The 12,052-nt window shown below is 61.2% G+C and overlaps 1 protein-coding gene across 3 annotated transcripts; it reads right to left on the reverse strand.

Moving 5' to 3' along the window:
* Positions 1 to 93: 93 nt before the first annotated feature.
* Positions 94 to 11,668, reverse strand: NBL1 (NBL1, DAN family BMP antagonist). Of its 3 annotated transcripts, XM_004272479.3 has the most exons (5): positions 9,808 to 10,298; positions 5,049 to 5,052; positions 3,212 to 3,400; positions 2,976 to 3,087; positions 94 to 1,578 (listed from the first exon to the last, which is right to left on the reverse strand). In XM_004272479.3, the coding sequence occupies exons 1-5, from the start codon at positions 9,893 to 9,895 to the stop codon at positions 1,327 to 1,329; spliced, it is 645 nt and encodes a 214-aa protein (XP_004272527.1). In that variant the 5' UTR covers positions 9,896 to 10,298; the 3' UTR covers positions 94 to 1,326. The 3 variants fall into 3 exon arrangements, with proteins under 3 accessions (XP_004272527.1, XP_033289023.1, XP_033289024.1); XM_033433132.2 differs by lacking the exons at positions 5,049 to 5,052; positions 9,808 to 10,298 and adding an exon at positions 11,436 to 11,668 and having other exon boundaries at positions 3,212 to 3,447; XM_033433133.2 differs by lacking the exons at positions 5,049 to 5,052; positions 9,808 to 10,298 and adding an exon at positions 11,436 to 11,661 and having other exon boundaries at positions 3,212 to 3,406.
* Positions 11,669 to 12,052: the final 384 nt, after the last annotated feature.

Below are 12,052 nucleotides of genomic sequence, written 5' to 3' on the forward strand. Positions count from 1 at the left end.
AGGGGTGCTCAGGGCTCCATGTGCGTGCAGCCTGACTCCCGCCCCTTGGGGAGCCCTGAGTCAGCAGGGCTGCCCTGTGAGGAAGAGAACACAGGTGTTGAACGAATTTATTCATGAGAAAACTCGGGGTCCATCCTACTGGTTACAAGCTCCAGAGCTCTTGTCGGAATAGCCGTGAGGGCCGGGGCACCCCCGGGCAGGGGGCTGGCGGGGCTGGCAGCAGCCCTGGGACAGAAGAGCAGACGCAGGCAGCTGCGGGTACGGAGGGGCGTTCTTCCCTGCCCCCCTGCCCAGCCCCCCACCCCGGGGCCCCGCACCCCCTCTAGGGCTAAAGTGCGGCTGCGAGGAGTGGGGGGAGGGGACTTGGCAGCTGCAGAGCCACAGTGAACACAGCCGCCCCACGCGCCCTCACCCCTCCCCTTCCCCGTTCCTTGAGGCTCATCCAGAATCCATCCCACCCAGGTCCCCCCTGGGAACCTCCGGGGAAGGGAGACCCCTCCCCAGCATCCGATATTCAGAAAGAGCTTCCCAAGAGGGTGAGGCTGGCTCTATCAGCTTTGAGGGGCCTAGAACCTGGGGGGCAGGGAGAGGCACTAAGATCTGGGAGAGGGCGAGGAGGGAAGGATGCCCTCTGGTCGAGGGCGTCATCCCCTCCCCCTGGCCCAGCAAGGCTCCTCCTCCCCTGCCTTCCTCCCCGCCCCCCCGAAAGCCAAGGCAGGCAGGGAGCCTGGCTCCCAGCTCCAGGGCCGGGAGGCAGCAGGGTCCTGCCCAGGCCTGACTCCCAACCATGCCACTGAGGGAGGGCCACCGGGGAGAAGCTGCCCTGGGGACGGGGGTGCGAGGCCTTTGGGGAAGCCGGTGGGGCTGGAGCGTCCTGCTTCTTTCTGCCAGTGGTCTTCCTAGCCCTGCCTCAGGGCTGCCAAGGGCAAGGCGCCCAACCCCAGCTCAGGGCCCGGCCCCACCGAGGGGCCGTGCGGGCCTTGGCGCGTCTTGGATGGCCTCACCCCAACTCAGCAGCTTAGCCAACTATCCCCCTCCCCAGGGCACATGTCTAGGAGGCAGAAAAGAAGAGAACCCCCCTCCGATGAAGAACCCTGAACACCTCTGCTTCTTCCCCCCAACTCGTGAATATATTAAATTGTGCAGCTTGGCGCCAGTCCCACCCCCTTCAGATCTCCGTGGCAACCGGGAAGCATTCCAAGTCCAAGTCTGAATCCAAGTCCATCCAGTGCCAAAGGGGGGCTTCAGCCTCTCCCCCAACTCTTCCCCGGGAGGGTGAGACCCCACATTCCACAGGGAACGAGAGGGGAGGAAGAGTCGGGGGCCTCAGTCCTCAGCCCCCTCTTCCTCTGCATGGGGGGCCCCAGGGGGATCCTCGGGCTCGGGGGGCTGCCCGCCAGGGTGCGGGTGGGAGTGGAGGCCGGGCTGGGAGCCCTGCGCATCCTCGCCCTGCACATAGACGCTCAGCCCCTCGTGACTGGGCTCCTTGCCGCATGCCTGGCAGCTGCAGTGCAGGATCTTTTCCACCAGCTTGTCCACCCTGGGCACCTCCTCATGGCCAGGGCACTCCAAGGTCACCTGCGGAGGGCAGGAGAGAAGGGGAGAGAGGTTTCCAAGGGCCTGGGGCAGGCAGGAAGGCCCCAAGGGTAACACTCCTCATGGGACCAAGAATCCCAGAGACCCCAGAAGCCTGAGGCCACCTGGGACACCTGGGCCTGTCCAGGGGGAGGGGGGTGAGTCCCTGCAGGAGACACCTGAGCTGTCTCCTCACGTCCTGCCACTTTCCTGCCCATCCCCACAGTAGCCAGAGGGCACCTTGAGGGGACCCAGGTGGTCCGCCCCTGCCTGAAATTCCCCCCACCAGGGCTCCCACTGCCCTCGCAGAAAAACCGACTCCTGACCCAGGCCACCCAGGACCTTGAGGTTGACCCCCGGAGGACCTCTCTCTCCACCCCTGACCTCCCCCCACTCCCACCAGCTCTGTCCTGCCTGATCTGCCTGAGACTTTGCACATGCCATTCCCTCTGCCTAGGAGGTCCTTGCCCCACCCGTCCCCTCCCCACCGCCCTAGACTTTGCCCACTTAACTTCTACTCAACCTTTGGACCCGAGCCCAGACATCACTTCCTCAGCGAGCCCCTCCCAACACCCCCCCCACCCCGCCCAGCCAAGGCTCGCCCTGTACGAGCCCCGTTAGCGTTCACTCTTCCCCTGTTGTCGCGCCACTAGCTGCCCTTTCTTTTTCCTTCCTTCCTCCTTGTCTCTCCCTCCCTCCTTCCACAGAGCACCTTCTCCATGCCAGCTCTGGGGACACAAGGACAGGCATGGTCCTTCAAGGAACTCAGAGTCTAGCAGAGGAAACAGACTTGTCAAAATCACCCAAATGCAGATGAAAAACTGTGCGTGTGACAGATGCTCAAAGCAGAGGTACACAGTGCCTGGGGGATCAGGAAAGGGGTTCTGAGAAAATGATGCCTGAGCCAAGCGCAGAGGAATGACTAGAATTTAACTGGGGGGGGGGAGGAGGAGAAAGGTAAGCCAAACAGGGAAAAGAGCATGTGCAAAGGCCCTGTGGTGGTCGTAAGCAGACAAGATAAGAGACTGAAAGGAGGCGGGATTGGTGTCAGGGTCAAGCTAGTGAAGAAGGTGAGAGGGGCAAGATGAAGCTAGAAAGCCTGGTGAGCCAGACCACGCCTTGTGGACAGGCCTTACGGGGTCTGGCAAAGATTTTGGTCTCATCCTATAACAATGGGAAGCCACCGAAAGGATTTCAGCATGTGACTGACATCAGAACAGAGCTTCTTGTCCTGTACATGCTGGTGTCGGACTTGTGAGCCATCACGTGGCAAGGACCATGTCTGTATCTCCAGCACGAGGCTCGAACCCTGCACACAGTGGGGCCTCACTAAGCACTTGTGGCCCAGACCGGTGCCGGCTCTGGGCGGAAGCTGGGCGGGAGCGGGCAGCCGTACTCACGATCTCCCACATGGACTGGGCCGGCATGCACGAGTCGCAGTGCACCAGGGACTCTGTAGACTGCGGGAAGGTATTGGGAACGCTGTAGCTGAAGCACTGTCCCAGGCACGCCCTGCGGGAGGAGAGCCCACCGCGTCCGTGTCACCACGGTGGAGGCGAGAATGGGCAGCCCTGTCCTCTTCCTCCCTCCTGGGCCCGTGTCCTCATCCCTTCCACCCACCACCCCGGGATCCCACCTGTTCTGGATGGACTTGGCCTCACAGCCGCTGTGGCCCACGATCTGGGTGATGTTCTTGGCCTCGCACCAGGCGCTCTTATCCGGGAACAGTGCCAGCTTGTTGATGGGCGGTGGAGCAGCCAGCAGCATGGCGGGGAGGAGAGCCCCCACCAGGACCCGAAGCATCGTGCCCGTGACCTTTGGAGCCCTTGAACTGAGTACAGACTGCAGGTGAGGCCAGCAGGATCCAGGAGTCTGGGCAGAGGGCAGGGGGGCAGTGGTGTTACAGCGTGGCTCTGACTGCCTGGGTTTAAATCCTACCTCTGCCACTTACTAGCCAAGCACAATCTTGGACAAGTTATTTCTCCTGTATGAACCTCAAAACTGGGGCTGCTAATAGTACGAGCATCAGATGGGTATCATGGAGATTAAACAAGGTACTTCATGAAAAGCCCTGAGTGGAGAGACTAGCAGATCATACACATCCCACATGTGTTAGTTATCTTTACAACTTACTTTGTAGCTTTGAGCAAGTTACTTTTTATCTCTGTGCCTCAATTGCTTCATCTAAAGGGGGATGGTGATGCTGTGTGTGGCAATGATTATTGCAAGTACTAAGCCAGACACTCAGTTTCCAAGCACCCCGTTGCGTATTGAACAATCATTAGCTCCCTCCTCACTGTGATGTTATGGGTCCTTGAGGGGCTGGCCTGCCAGCAGGTCTCCTGGACATGCTGCCACGGTTGTCAGCAAAGCTAACCATCTTCATGTCACTGTGAATTCTTGTGCCACCTTGGATGCATGGACCTCAGGTGAAAAAACTAACCCCAAACTAGACTACTTCTCGTTTGGATGCCCCATCAGAGCCCCAAGCCCTGAGTCTACACACACATCACTATCTCCAGCTCCAACCTCACACCTGAGTCAAACAAGAGGCGAGGCAGTCCAAGCCAAGGGCTTGACCCTCTGTGAATTGGATGGAGCGAGGCACTAATAAGGCAATACCAGAATCTGCCAGGAGATGGCGGTGCAGGGCAGAGTGTGTTTCGCAAGCATGGACTCAAAGGGGATTTTCCCAATGTTCCCCAACTTCATCTTCTGTAGGTTTCGCCCACTCTCCCACTGCAAGAACTGTGGAGGAGGGAGGCTTCAGAGAGATTCGGAAATGAGGGCAATGCTCACAAAGGGGTCCTCTGGGGGCAGGACACTGGGGAAAAGGCACTGGACTGGGAGTCTGGAATCCACACATGCTGTGGGACCCTGGACACTGTGGCCTGTGTCCCCACCTGTGAAATGAGTGGGGTGCCCTGGACTGGTGGTTTCCAAAGCTGGTAGAGAGTCAGAATTCCCTGAGGACTAGTGAAGTGAAAGTTCTAGGGTGGGGTGGGATTCTGCATTTTTTTAACGAGCTTCCAGGGTGGTTCTTATATGCAGGCCAGGCTTAAGAAGTGGTCCAGCTCGGTCAGCGTCTTGGGACAGTCCCCAGAGGGGCCTGGGTGGGGCCGAAGTGGGAGCAAGGGCCAAGTATGGTCCCACTGGTCCCACAGATGCCCAGTACTAGTCAGGCTGGCTCAGGGCTGGAAATGCCATTCCGAACAACGCTACCCTCAGCCCACCTTCTGCTGGAGTGGCAGGTATTTGGTAAAAAGTCGGGAAGTGAGAGTTGTTGGGGGTCTTGCGCGCTCCTGCAGGCTAACTACGTGGGCTGACTCAGCTGGGCTTGCAAGGAGGGCCCAGGCCGGCCTGCGGAGCTGTGAGTGCCTCTGCAGCGCCCCGCTCTCTCTATCCAGCAAGCTCTGCTCAGGTCCTGCCCCTTCTCCCTGCAGGAGGTCTCCGGAAGCAGAGACAAGTCCCACCTCACTGGATCTCAACGCCTGGGTGACCCCCACTCCCAGCCCAGTGGGGAAGGGTGAAGAGGGGAGAGCAGTGGGAGGTGAGTCCAGACCGTCTGCCCCATCCCAAGGGAGTCTGTGTCATGACCCAGGCTCTCACCCACACATTTCCGGTCTCACTCACAAGGTGGACAGCAAAGCCCATGTTTTCAGTACAGCCACAACCTAAACAGAATGGACTTGTTCCTAACCGGCAACCTAATTTTTCAACACCCTTAGCATCCAGGAGGCTTTCTCACCCCACCAGGTCCTTTTCTGTCCCTGGGGAATTAGCCTCTGCACCAGGGTCCGACCACTGTAGCACACCAGCGGAGACCCACCTAAGGCCAGAGCTCCCTGGGCCTCCCCAGGCGAGACTGGCCCCTAGAGACCTCAGAGAGGTCCGGGGACGTTTGTCCTATGCCTGACCCCATCAGGATCCCTCAGGAAGGCCAGGTCAGGTGGGGCAGAGGGTGATAGGTTTCCTTAGGCTCGGGAACGGAGCCTGAGGTTGTAATGAAAGTAGCCTGGAGATGAGCGCTGGGGCTGGTTTAGGGTTTGGAATAGGAGAGGTTAGGACTGACGCTATGGGCCAGGCTAAGGGGGAGCGGAGTTGAGATGGGGGCTGAGGTTAATAACAAGGTGTAGTGGGAGATGGGACACCGGTGAGTGTTTCAGGGGAGTCACTGGTCTGGAGGGTGAGGACTGGTTATCATGCGTCAGGTTGTAGCAGACGCCGAGGGGAAATGAGATAAACTGAGGCAGAAGGCCACCTCCCTTATCTACCCCCCTCTCTAGGGCACAGCTGAAGGTCAGCTGGGCCCACAGAGGGGGTGCTATAACCCAACCCACCAGGCCCGGCCTCTCACCAAGCCCTGGCTGGGACCTCAGAGGAGGGGCCAGGCCGCGCTCAGCCTCCCCAGGCCAGCAGCCCTGAGCTCCAGCCGAAGCATGGCCCCGGGAGCCTCCTAAGTTCAAGTCCCAGGCCTCCCACCTAGGAGCTGCGTGACTTCCGGAAGTACAGTCTGCCTCTCTGCACCCACCGACCTCAGCCCTAAAACGGGGAGCAGAGCCCTTTCCTTGAAAATGACTGGGAGGATGCGATGAAAGCACCCAGCACCCAGCAGGGACCCACCTCAGGCCAGTTCCCTTCCCCCGGGGGGATGGTGGGGAGGCCTGGGCTGGCATCAGAGCCAAAGCTGGCCGCTGGAGCAGGGAGCCGGGGGGGATGCAGGGCCGGTCTCCCACACACGCCCCCGTCCAGCCCCCAAGAACCCCTGCTGGCCCCCCTTCACACTGGACTCGGCTCTTTGCTAGCAGGTTTTATTTTTTGTTGGCTTGTGTTTTGTTTTTTCAGGCAGCAGCTCAGCTGATTTTTTTTTTTTTTTTTGATCCAGCAGTCGGACCTTCCTTCCTGAGACTTGAGAGCCTCACCCAGATTCTCATCCCTTCCTCCCGCCCTGAAGGTCACACGACAAGTCACGGGAGTCCCAGAACGCCAGGGCGGGAAGGGGATCCTCTTGCTTTGCAGAGGGGTCGTCCCGAGGCCCCCAGCAAGTCAGGCCAAGCAGTGCCCTTCCCCAGGCCAGGCGGTTCCCCGCAGCTTGACAGTGGTTTACCAGGCACCTTCTAGGAGGGCGGAGAGGGCAGCGAGGGTGGGGGCCTGGGGAGCTCAGAGCCTGGAGGGGAGGTCGAGGGAGGTGGGTGAAGAGGAAGCAGCTGTTCAGTGCGGGGCAGTCGGACAGCTGGAGGGGCCGGGGGAGGAGAGCTTCTCAATTCTGGATTGAACTCAGGAGCACAATTAGTTACCCGTGGTTGAGGGAACTGCACAGGCAAGGCCAGAAAGGGGGTTTACGGGTATCAGCCCAGCACAGCCCTCCCAGCCTCCTAGGAGTAAGAGCTGCTGCCAACTGTGGGCCAGATACCGTTCTAAGGCTTTTATGTATATTCACTTATTTGGTCCTTAGAACAACCCTAGGAGACAGATATGGAATTTCCCCCATTTTACGGATGAAGAAACCGAGGCACTGGGTTTGCAAAAGAGATTTGCCCAAGCTGACACAGTTAGCATTCACTAAAGCTAAGATTTGAACTGGACAGCAGCAGGGTAACCACCAAGAGTTTCACAGAAGAGGAAGACAGGGTGACGGGGAATGACCTGGAGCAAGCAAGAGACCGGGGCTTCCCGCCCCAGCAGCTGCGTCTCTTACCCGTCAGCACTCCGGGGCTCAGCCACAGCCAGGGTTGGAAGCATGGGCGCCCCATGGGGCAGAGTTCAAATCCCAGCCTGGACTCCCCTGCAGAGGAGCACGCAGCCGTGGCCAACCCCTGGCTCCCCGGAGCCTTGCAGAAGGTACGGTGCCGCCCTTCCTCCGAGTTGTGGGGAGGCCACAACCAGGGCACCCTCAGCCCAGGGTGGGTACCTTCCTATCACCCCACCGTCCACTCCCCAATCCAAGCCCTCCGGATCCTCAGAGGCCTTGTGCCGACACCTGACACATCTGAGGCTGCCAACAACACAGAGAGAAGGCCCCTGGGGGAGGGGAGGGGACACAGCCGACCCACTCCAGCCCCGTGGAAACTGAGGCACAGAACAAGGAAGTGATGGCCCATGTCTCCCACGCAGGGGACGAGGGCAGTGAGCAGACACAGGACACCTGCCCCGGCAGCTTCCTGGGGAAGGACGGGGGTGGGGCAGCAAGAACTCAGGCTTCAGGGTCGGGCCTGTGGAGTCCTCTCTACGTTTCACGCCTACCAGAACCTAGCATCTTCCCTGAGATGCTTGCCAACAACTCAGAAGCCCGGGCCCCAGCCCTAGATATCCCGACCCCACACTCCCAGGCATCTGTATTCACTCCCACATGATTCTGAGGACCAGCCAGGTCAAGAGCCCCCCAACTCCCCAGGGAAGGGTCCCCCGTAACAGCAATGCGGACAGGGGTCACCCACCCCACTGCCTAGGCCTAGTGCCTAGAATCAAACCTGAAATTCACCAGAGGGGCCTAGATTTCAAGGAAGACCTCTGGCCCGTCCGCACCCGCCGTAGAGCACCCATTGCACAACAAGGAGTCGATTTAGTAAAACAAGTGAATAATCACCCTCCCCGTTTCCTCTTTGGGATAAATCTGAATATTCAGGGTCCTTAAGGCCAGGTACACCAGAATGTTCTTGGTACAATGGTCCACTCACCCCCAAACACACACACACACACACACACACACACACACACACACACGCACGCACACACCAGGCCTTCGGTTCCCAGCAACCAGCCTGGTGTGGGAGCAGCCGGAGGGCAGGGCCAGCAAATGCCTAGAAGAAGGCAAGCCTCTCCCCAGCTTTAACTTCTGCTTTCCGAAACCTCTGGAAATCCTTCCCACCTAGGCCCCGGCAGATTCAGATGGAAGCTTCTACCTGTGGGCTCTGGTGACGTCTGCATTCGCACAGAAAGCATGTGGGGTGTGGGGTGAGTTATTTTTCAAACTGATCAGACCAGATGCTCCCAGTCCCTTCCTCTCCCTGTTCTCCCACCACCCCCTGCCCCACCCTGACACACACAAAGGGCCGGGTCTGGGTCTCCTTTATTCACAACGGACTGTGACAGACCCCAGTTCAAACCCTAGCTCAGCCCCTTTAACTTTTCTGTGCCTCAGTTTCCTCACCTGCAAAGTGGGGGTAGCTGCCTCTTAGGGCAGTTGTGAGAATTGAACTGAAGAGGGCGTGGAAATTTCAGAAGAGGACACCTGTCACAGGATGTCCTCAGCAGACGTCACTATGAGTGCTAGCTTTGAGTCACCCAGGGCTGCTCACCCTCCCTGAACTCTGCCTACACCCTTCTGTCTCCCCCTCCCCCCTCCCCCACACCCCCTTTACCCTCCCCTCCCCCTTTCCCGTCCCCTCCCCCTCCCCCTCCCTCCCACTGGATCCTGAATGCGTCCTGAGAATATCTAAACCCCGGGGTTGCATCTGCCTCCAAGAAAATGGGTTTAGGGGAAACTCAAACAAGATGATGGCTGGGCGAGGGTTTTATGAACTGTCTGTGCTGCCAGGGTGGGAGCAGAGAGGAAGATCCCACTCAGACTCTACTTCTTGGGCCACTGACTGAAGGGAAAGGCTCCCAGAGAGACCAGCAACTTCGAGCAAACAGGCTGGGCCTGGCTGCCGGGGCGTACATGCTGCTGGGTGCAGAGGGTGTGGCATCTGTGGCCGCAGCCCTAGGCTTGGGGGTCAGCAGGAGTGAGGCAACCGCCGCAGGTCTTGGAATGAGCGCAGGGGACTTCCTTGAATGGTGCAACTGAAGGGAGGGGCGAGCCAGGGTCAGACCCCAGCCCTGATCAGCTCAGCAGGCCCACTCTGGGGTCCAAGGACAAGTTCAGGCCCAAGCTCACCCGCTGACTCCCCGTGTGCCTGGAGGCAGGACAGTACAGTGTTTAGGGGCCACTGCCCACTCGTTTCACCTGCCCAGGCCTCCCATTTGCCCCTGTGAAATGGGAAGCACGGCCTGGGAAAGTCCATCCTAGCAGATTCCCTCAAGAGGAGCCTGGCTCCAGCGCGCTGCTTAAGGCCACTGTGATTCCATGACCCCAGTCACCACAGGGTGGCTTCCTTCCTTCCGTCAGCGCTGGCAGAGCATGAACCAACCGTCCAGGGGCGGACACGCAGGGCCAAGCCCGTGCCCCAAAGGCCTGCCCATCTCTGCCAAGCAGCTCCACCTCCCTGGCTACAGCCCCCCAGCCCAGACCACGGCCCGCCTGCCCGCAGACCCTCCTGACTGAAAACTGTCTCCAAAACAAATCGATGCTAATGAGCTGCTGCAGGGCCGGCCTACACATCTGCTCAGCAGAAGTCCCACTGCAGACTTCACCAGCATCCCTGCCCGCTCCCGCAGTCTGCGACCCTTGGGGGTGGGGGTGGGGAGAAGGAGAGAACTCAGTTGGAAATTTCACTCTAAAAGGATGAAGATATATGCGGCTAATGCACAGCACATCCTCCTGGGTCCACCCTCTAGCACACAGGCCCAAGAGAAAGAGGTCCAGCTCGCAAGGGTGGGGATGGGGGGGTCACCGACGAAATGCTCCAGCCTCGCCTTTTCTTTGGCCCCAACCAAAGGCAAACCACACCCAAGCGGCCCCAGCAACTGGAGGAGTTTCAGGAGGCTGGTGGTTTCCACAGTAACAAAGGGTGAGGGGCTCCTTGTTGACAAATTGCTTCCCCACCCCCATCCCCCGTCAGCGCCCAGCCTTTGGCCTCCGGCCCTGACCTCTCTTTTCCTGGGGTTCCCGTAGTTACAGGCTGGTGTCCTCCAGCTGGGCGAGGACCTCGGAAAGCCTGAAAATGTGCCCTTCTCCCCGGGTGCCGGCCAACCCCCTGGCCACGCCAAGGCGGCCAGCTGCCCCCTTTACTGCGGCGAGTAAAAGAGCAGAATCGCCCCGCCCAGGGAGCGGGGCGGGCAGGTGGCCGGCAGCACAGCCCAGTTGTCCAGGCCGCCTCGCGGGGGTGGAACGCTTAAGAAAACTGAGCCCCCGGAAAGGCTGGCTCCCCTGCCCCAGACTCAATTCCAGGGGGATGACCCAGGCCAGTCCCCCGGGGCAGGCGGAAGGTAGGAGGAGGGTTTCGCTTCTTTTACCAGGTCTAGGAAACTATTCACGAGCCCCGGTGGGGGCCCCGTGCCTCCGACCCGGGCTGGGGGCGCTGTCCGAATTTGAGGGCGGGGGACCAGGAAGACGCAGGAACTCAGAGAGAGACTCCCACAGCGGGGCAGGCGGAGAGACGGAGAGAAAACATAAAGGCAGAGGCACAAACCCAGGGAAATGGAAAACAGGCAGAAGCGGAGAAACAGAAAGAAAGGGGCCAGAACCAGAGAAAGAGAGGAACGGAAATATAGAGACGGAGACACGCAGATGGGGAGACAGAAACATAGAGAGAGACAAAAAGGAGGCAGAAACGTACGGGAGTGGAGAGGCTCGCGGCGCGGCGAGGCCCGGACAGAGCAGCGGGGAAGCGCGAGCCCCGCGGCCGAGCTCCGGGCGCTGCCCCGGCGGCCGCGCGGCCCGACCCGCCCTCGACCCGCCCGGCTTTCTCTCGGCCGCGCATCTCCCTCCCTTTCTCTCTTGGCCGCGGAACTCCTACCGAGAAATGGAAACCCCTGTTGAGTCGGGGGACCGGCTCGGGGCGCAGGGGTGCTCCCTGGCCACCCCGTGCCGCGCCCACGTCCCCAGACCCGGCGCCCCGAGCCCCCAGCGCTCCCGGGCTCGGCGGCGGCGCCTCCGCACGGTGCCCTGGGCTGGCGGGCGGGCCGGGGGCGCGGCGCTGCGCCTGCGGCCGAAGCCTCTGGAAGCTGGGCGCCCGCGTGCCGGCCCGGGCGGGACTTACCGCGCGCGCGGCGGCGGTGGAAAGCGCGGCGCGCCCGCCGGTTCCTGCGGAGCTGTCTGCGGGCCGCGGGGGGCAGGCTTGGCGCCCCCGGGAGGCTCGGGGAGGCGGCCGGCAGGGCTGGCGGCGGCCCCGCGAGGCTCGGCTGGGCTGCGCTGCGCGCTGTCTGCGGCCCCGGGCGGGCGCGCGGTGCGGGGGAGCGGCGAGCCGAGCGGCTCCGACGTCAGGGGTGTCTCCGCTCCAAATAGGGAGCGAGGGCGGGGGCAGTGGAGGGAGGGACGCGAAAAAGAAAGAGCGGGCGGGCGCGCTGGGCCGCTCCCTCCGGGCGCGCAGGAGGGGGCGCCTCAGCCGCCCGGGGCCCCGGCCCCTTCTCCCCGTCGCCCTCGAGCCCCGGGCCGGGCTCCGGCGCGGTCCGACGGCGCGGCGGAGCTACCGGGGCCGCCCTGATCGGCGCCCTAGGGGCAGGGCAGAGAGCCCGGCGCCCCGGCTCGTTCTAAAGCGCCCTCCGCCGGATTTCTCTGCGCTCGGACTTCTCTCCCAACTTTTCCCCAGCCCGGCCATCGGGCCGTGCCAGGCCTCCGGGTGACAAAGATGGAAGTATTCCTTTTTGTGGGAACCGG

This window comes from Orcinus orca, chromosome 1 (genome assembly GCF_937001465.1).
Source record: "Orcinus orca chromosome 1, mOrcOrc1.1, whole genome shotgun sequence".
NCBI lineage: Eukaryota > Metazoa > Chordata > Mammalia > Artiodactyla > Delphinidae > Orcinus > Orcinus orca.

What these genes read in the sequence shown, in the direction of transcription:
- NBL1 (XM_004272479.3), bottom strand. Translation starts at nt 9,895, where the DNA reads ATGTGTAGGCCGGCCCTGCAGCAGCTCATTAGCATCGATTTGTTTTGG. An exon ending in GCCAAGTCCATCCAGAACAG is followed by an intron (nt 3,088 to 3,211) that starts GTGGGATCCCGG and finishes CTCCTCCCGCAG; the next exon opens with GGCGTGCCTGGGACAGTGCT. An exon ending in CCCAGTCCATGTGGGAGATC is followed by an intron (nt 1,579 to 2,975) that starts GTGAGTACGGCT and finishes TGCCCTCCGCAG; the next exon opens with GTGACCTTGGAGTGCCCTGG.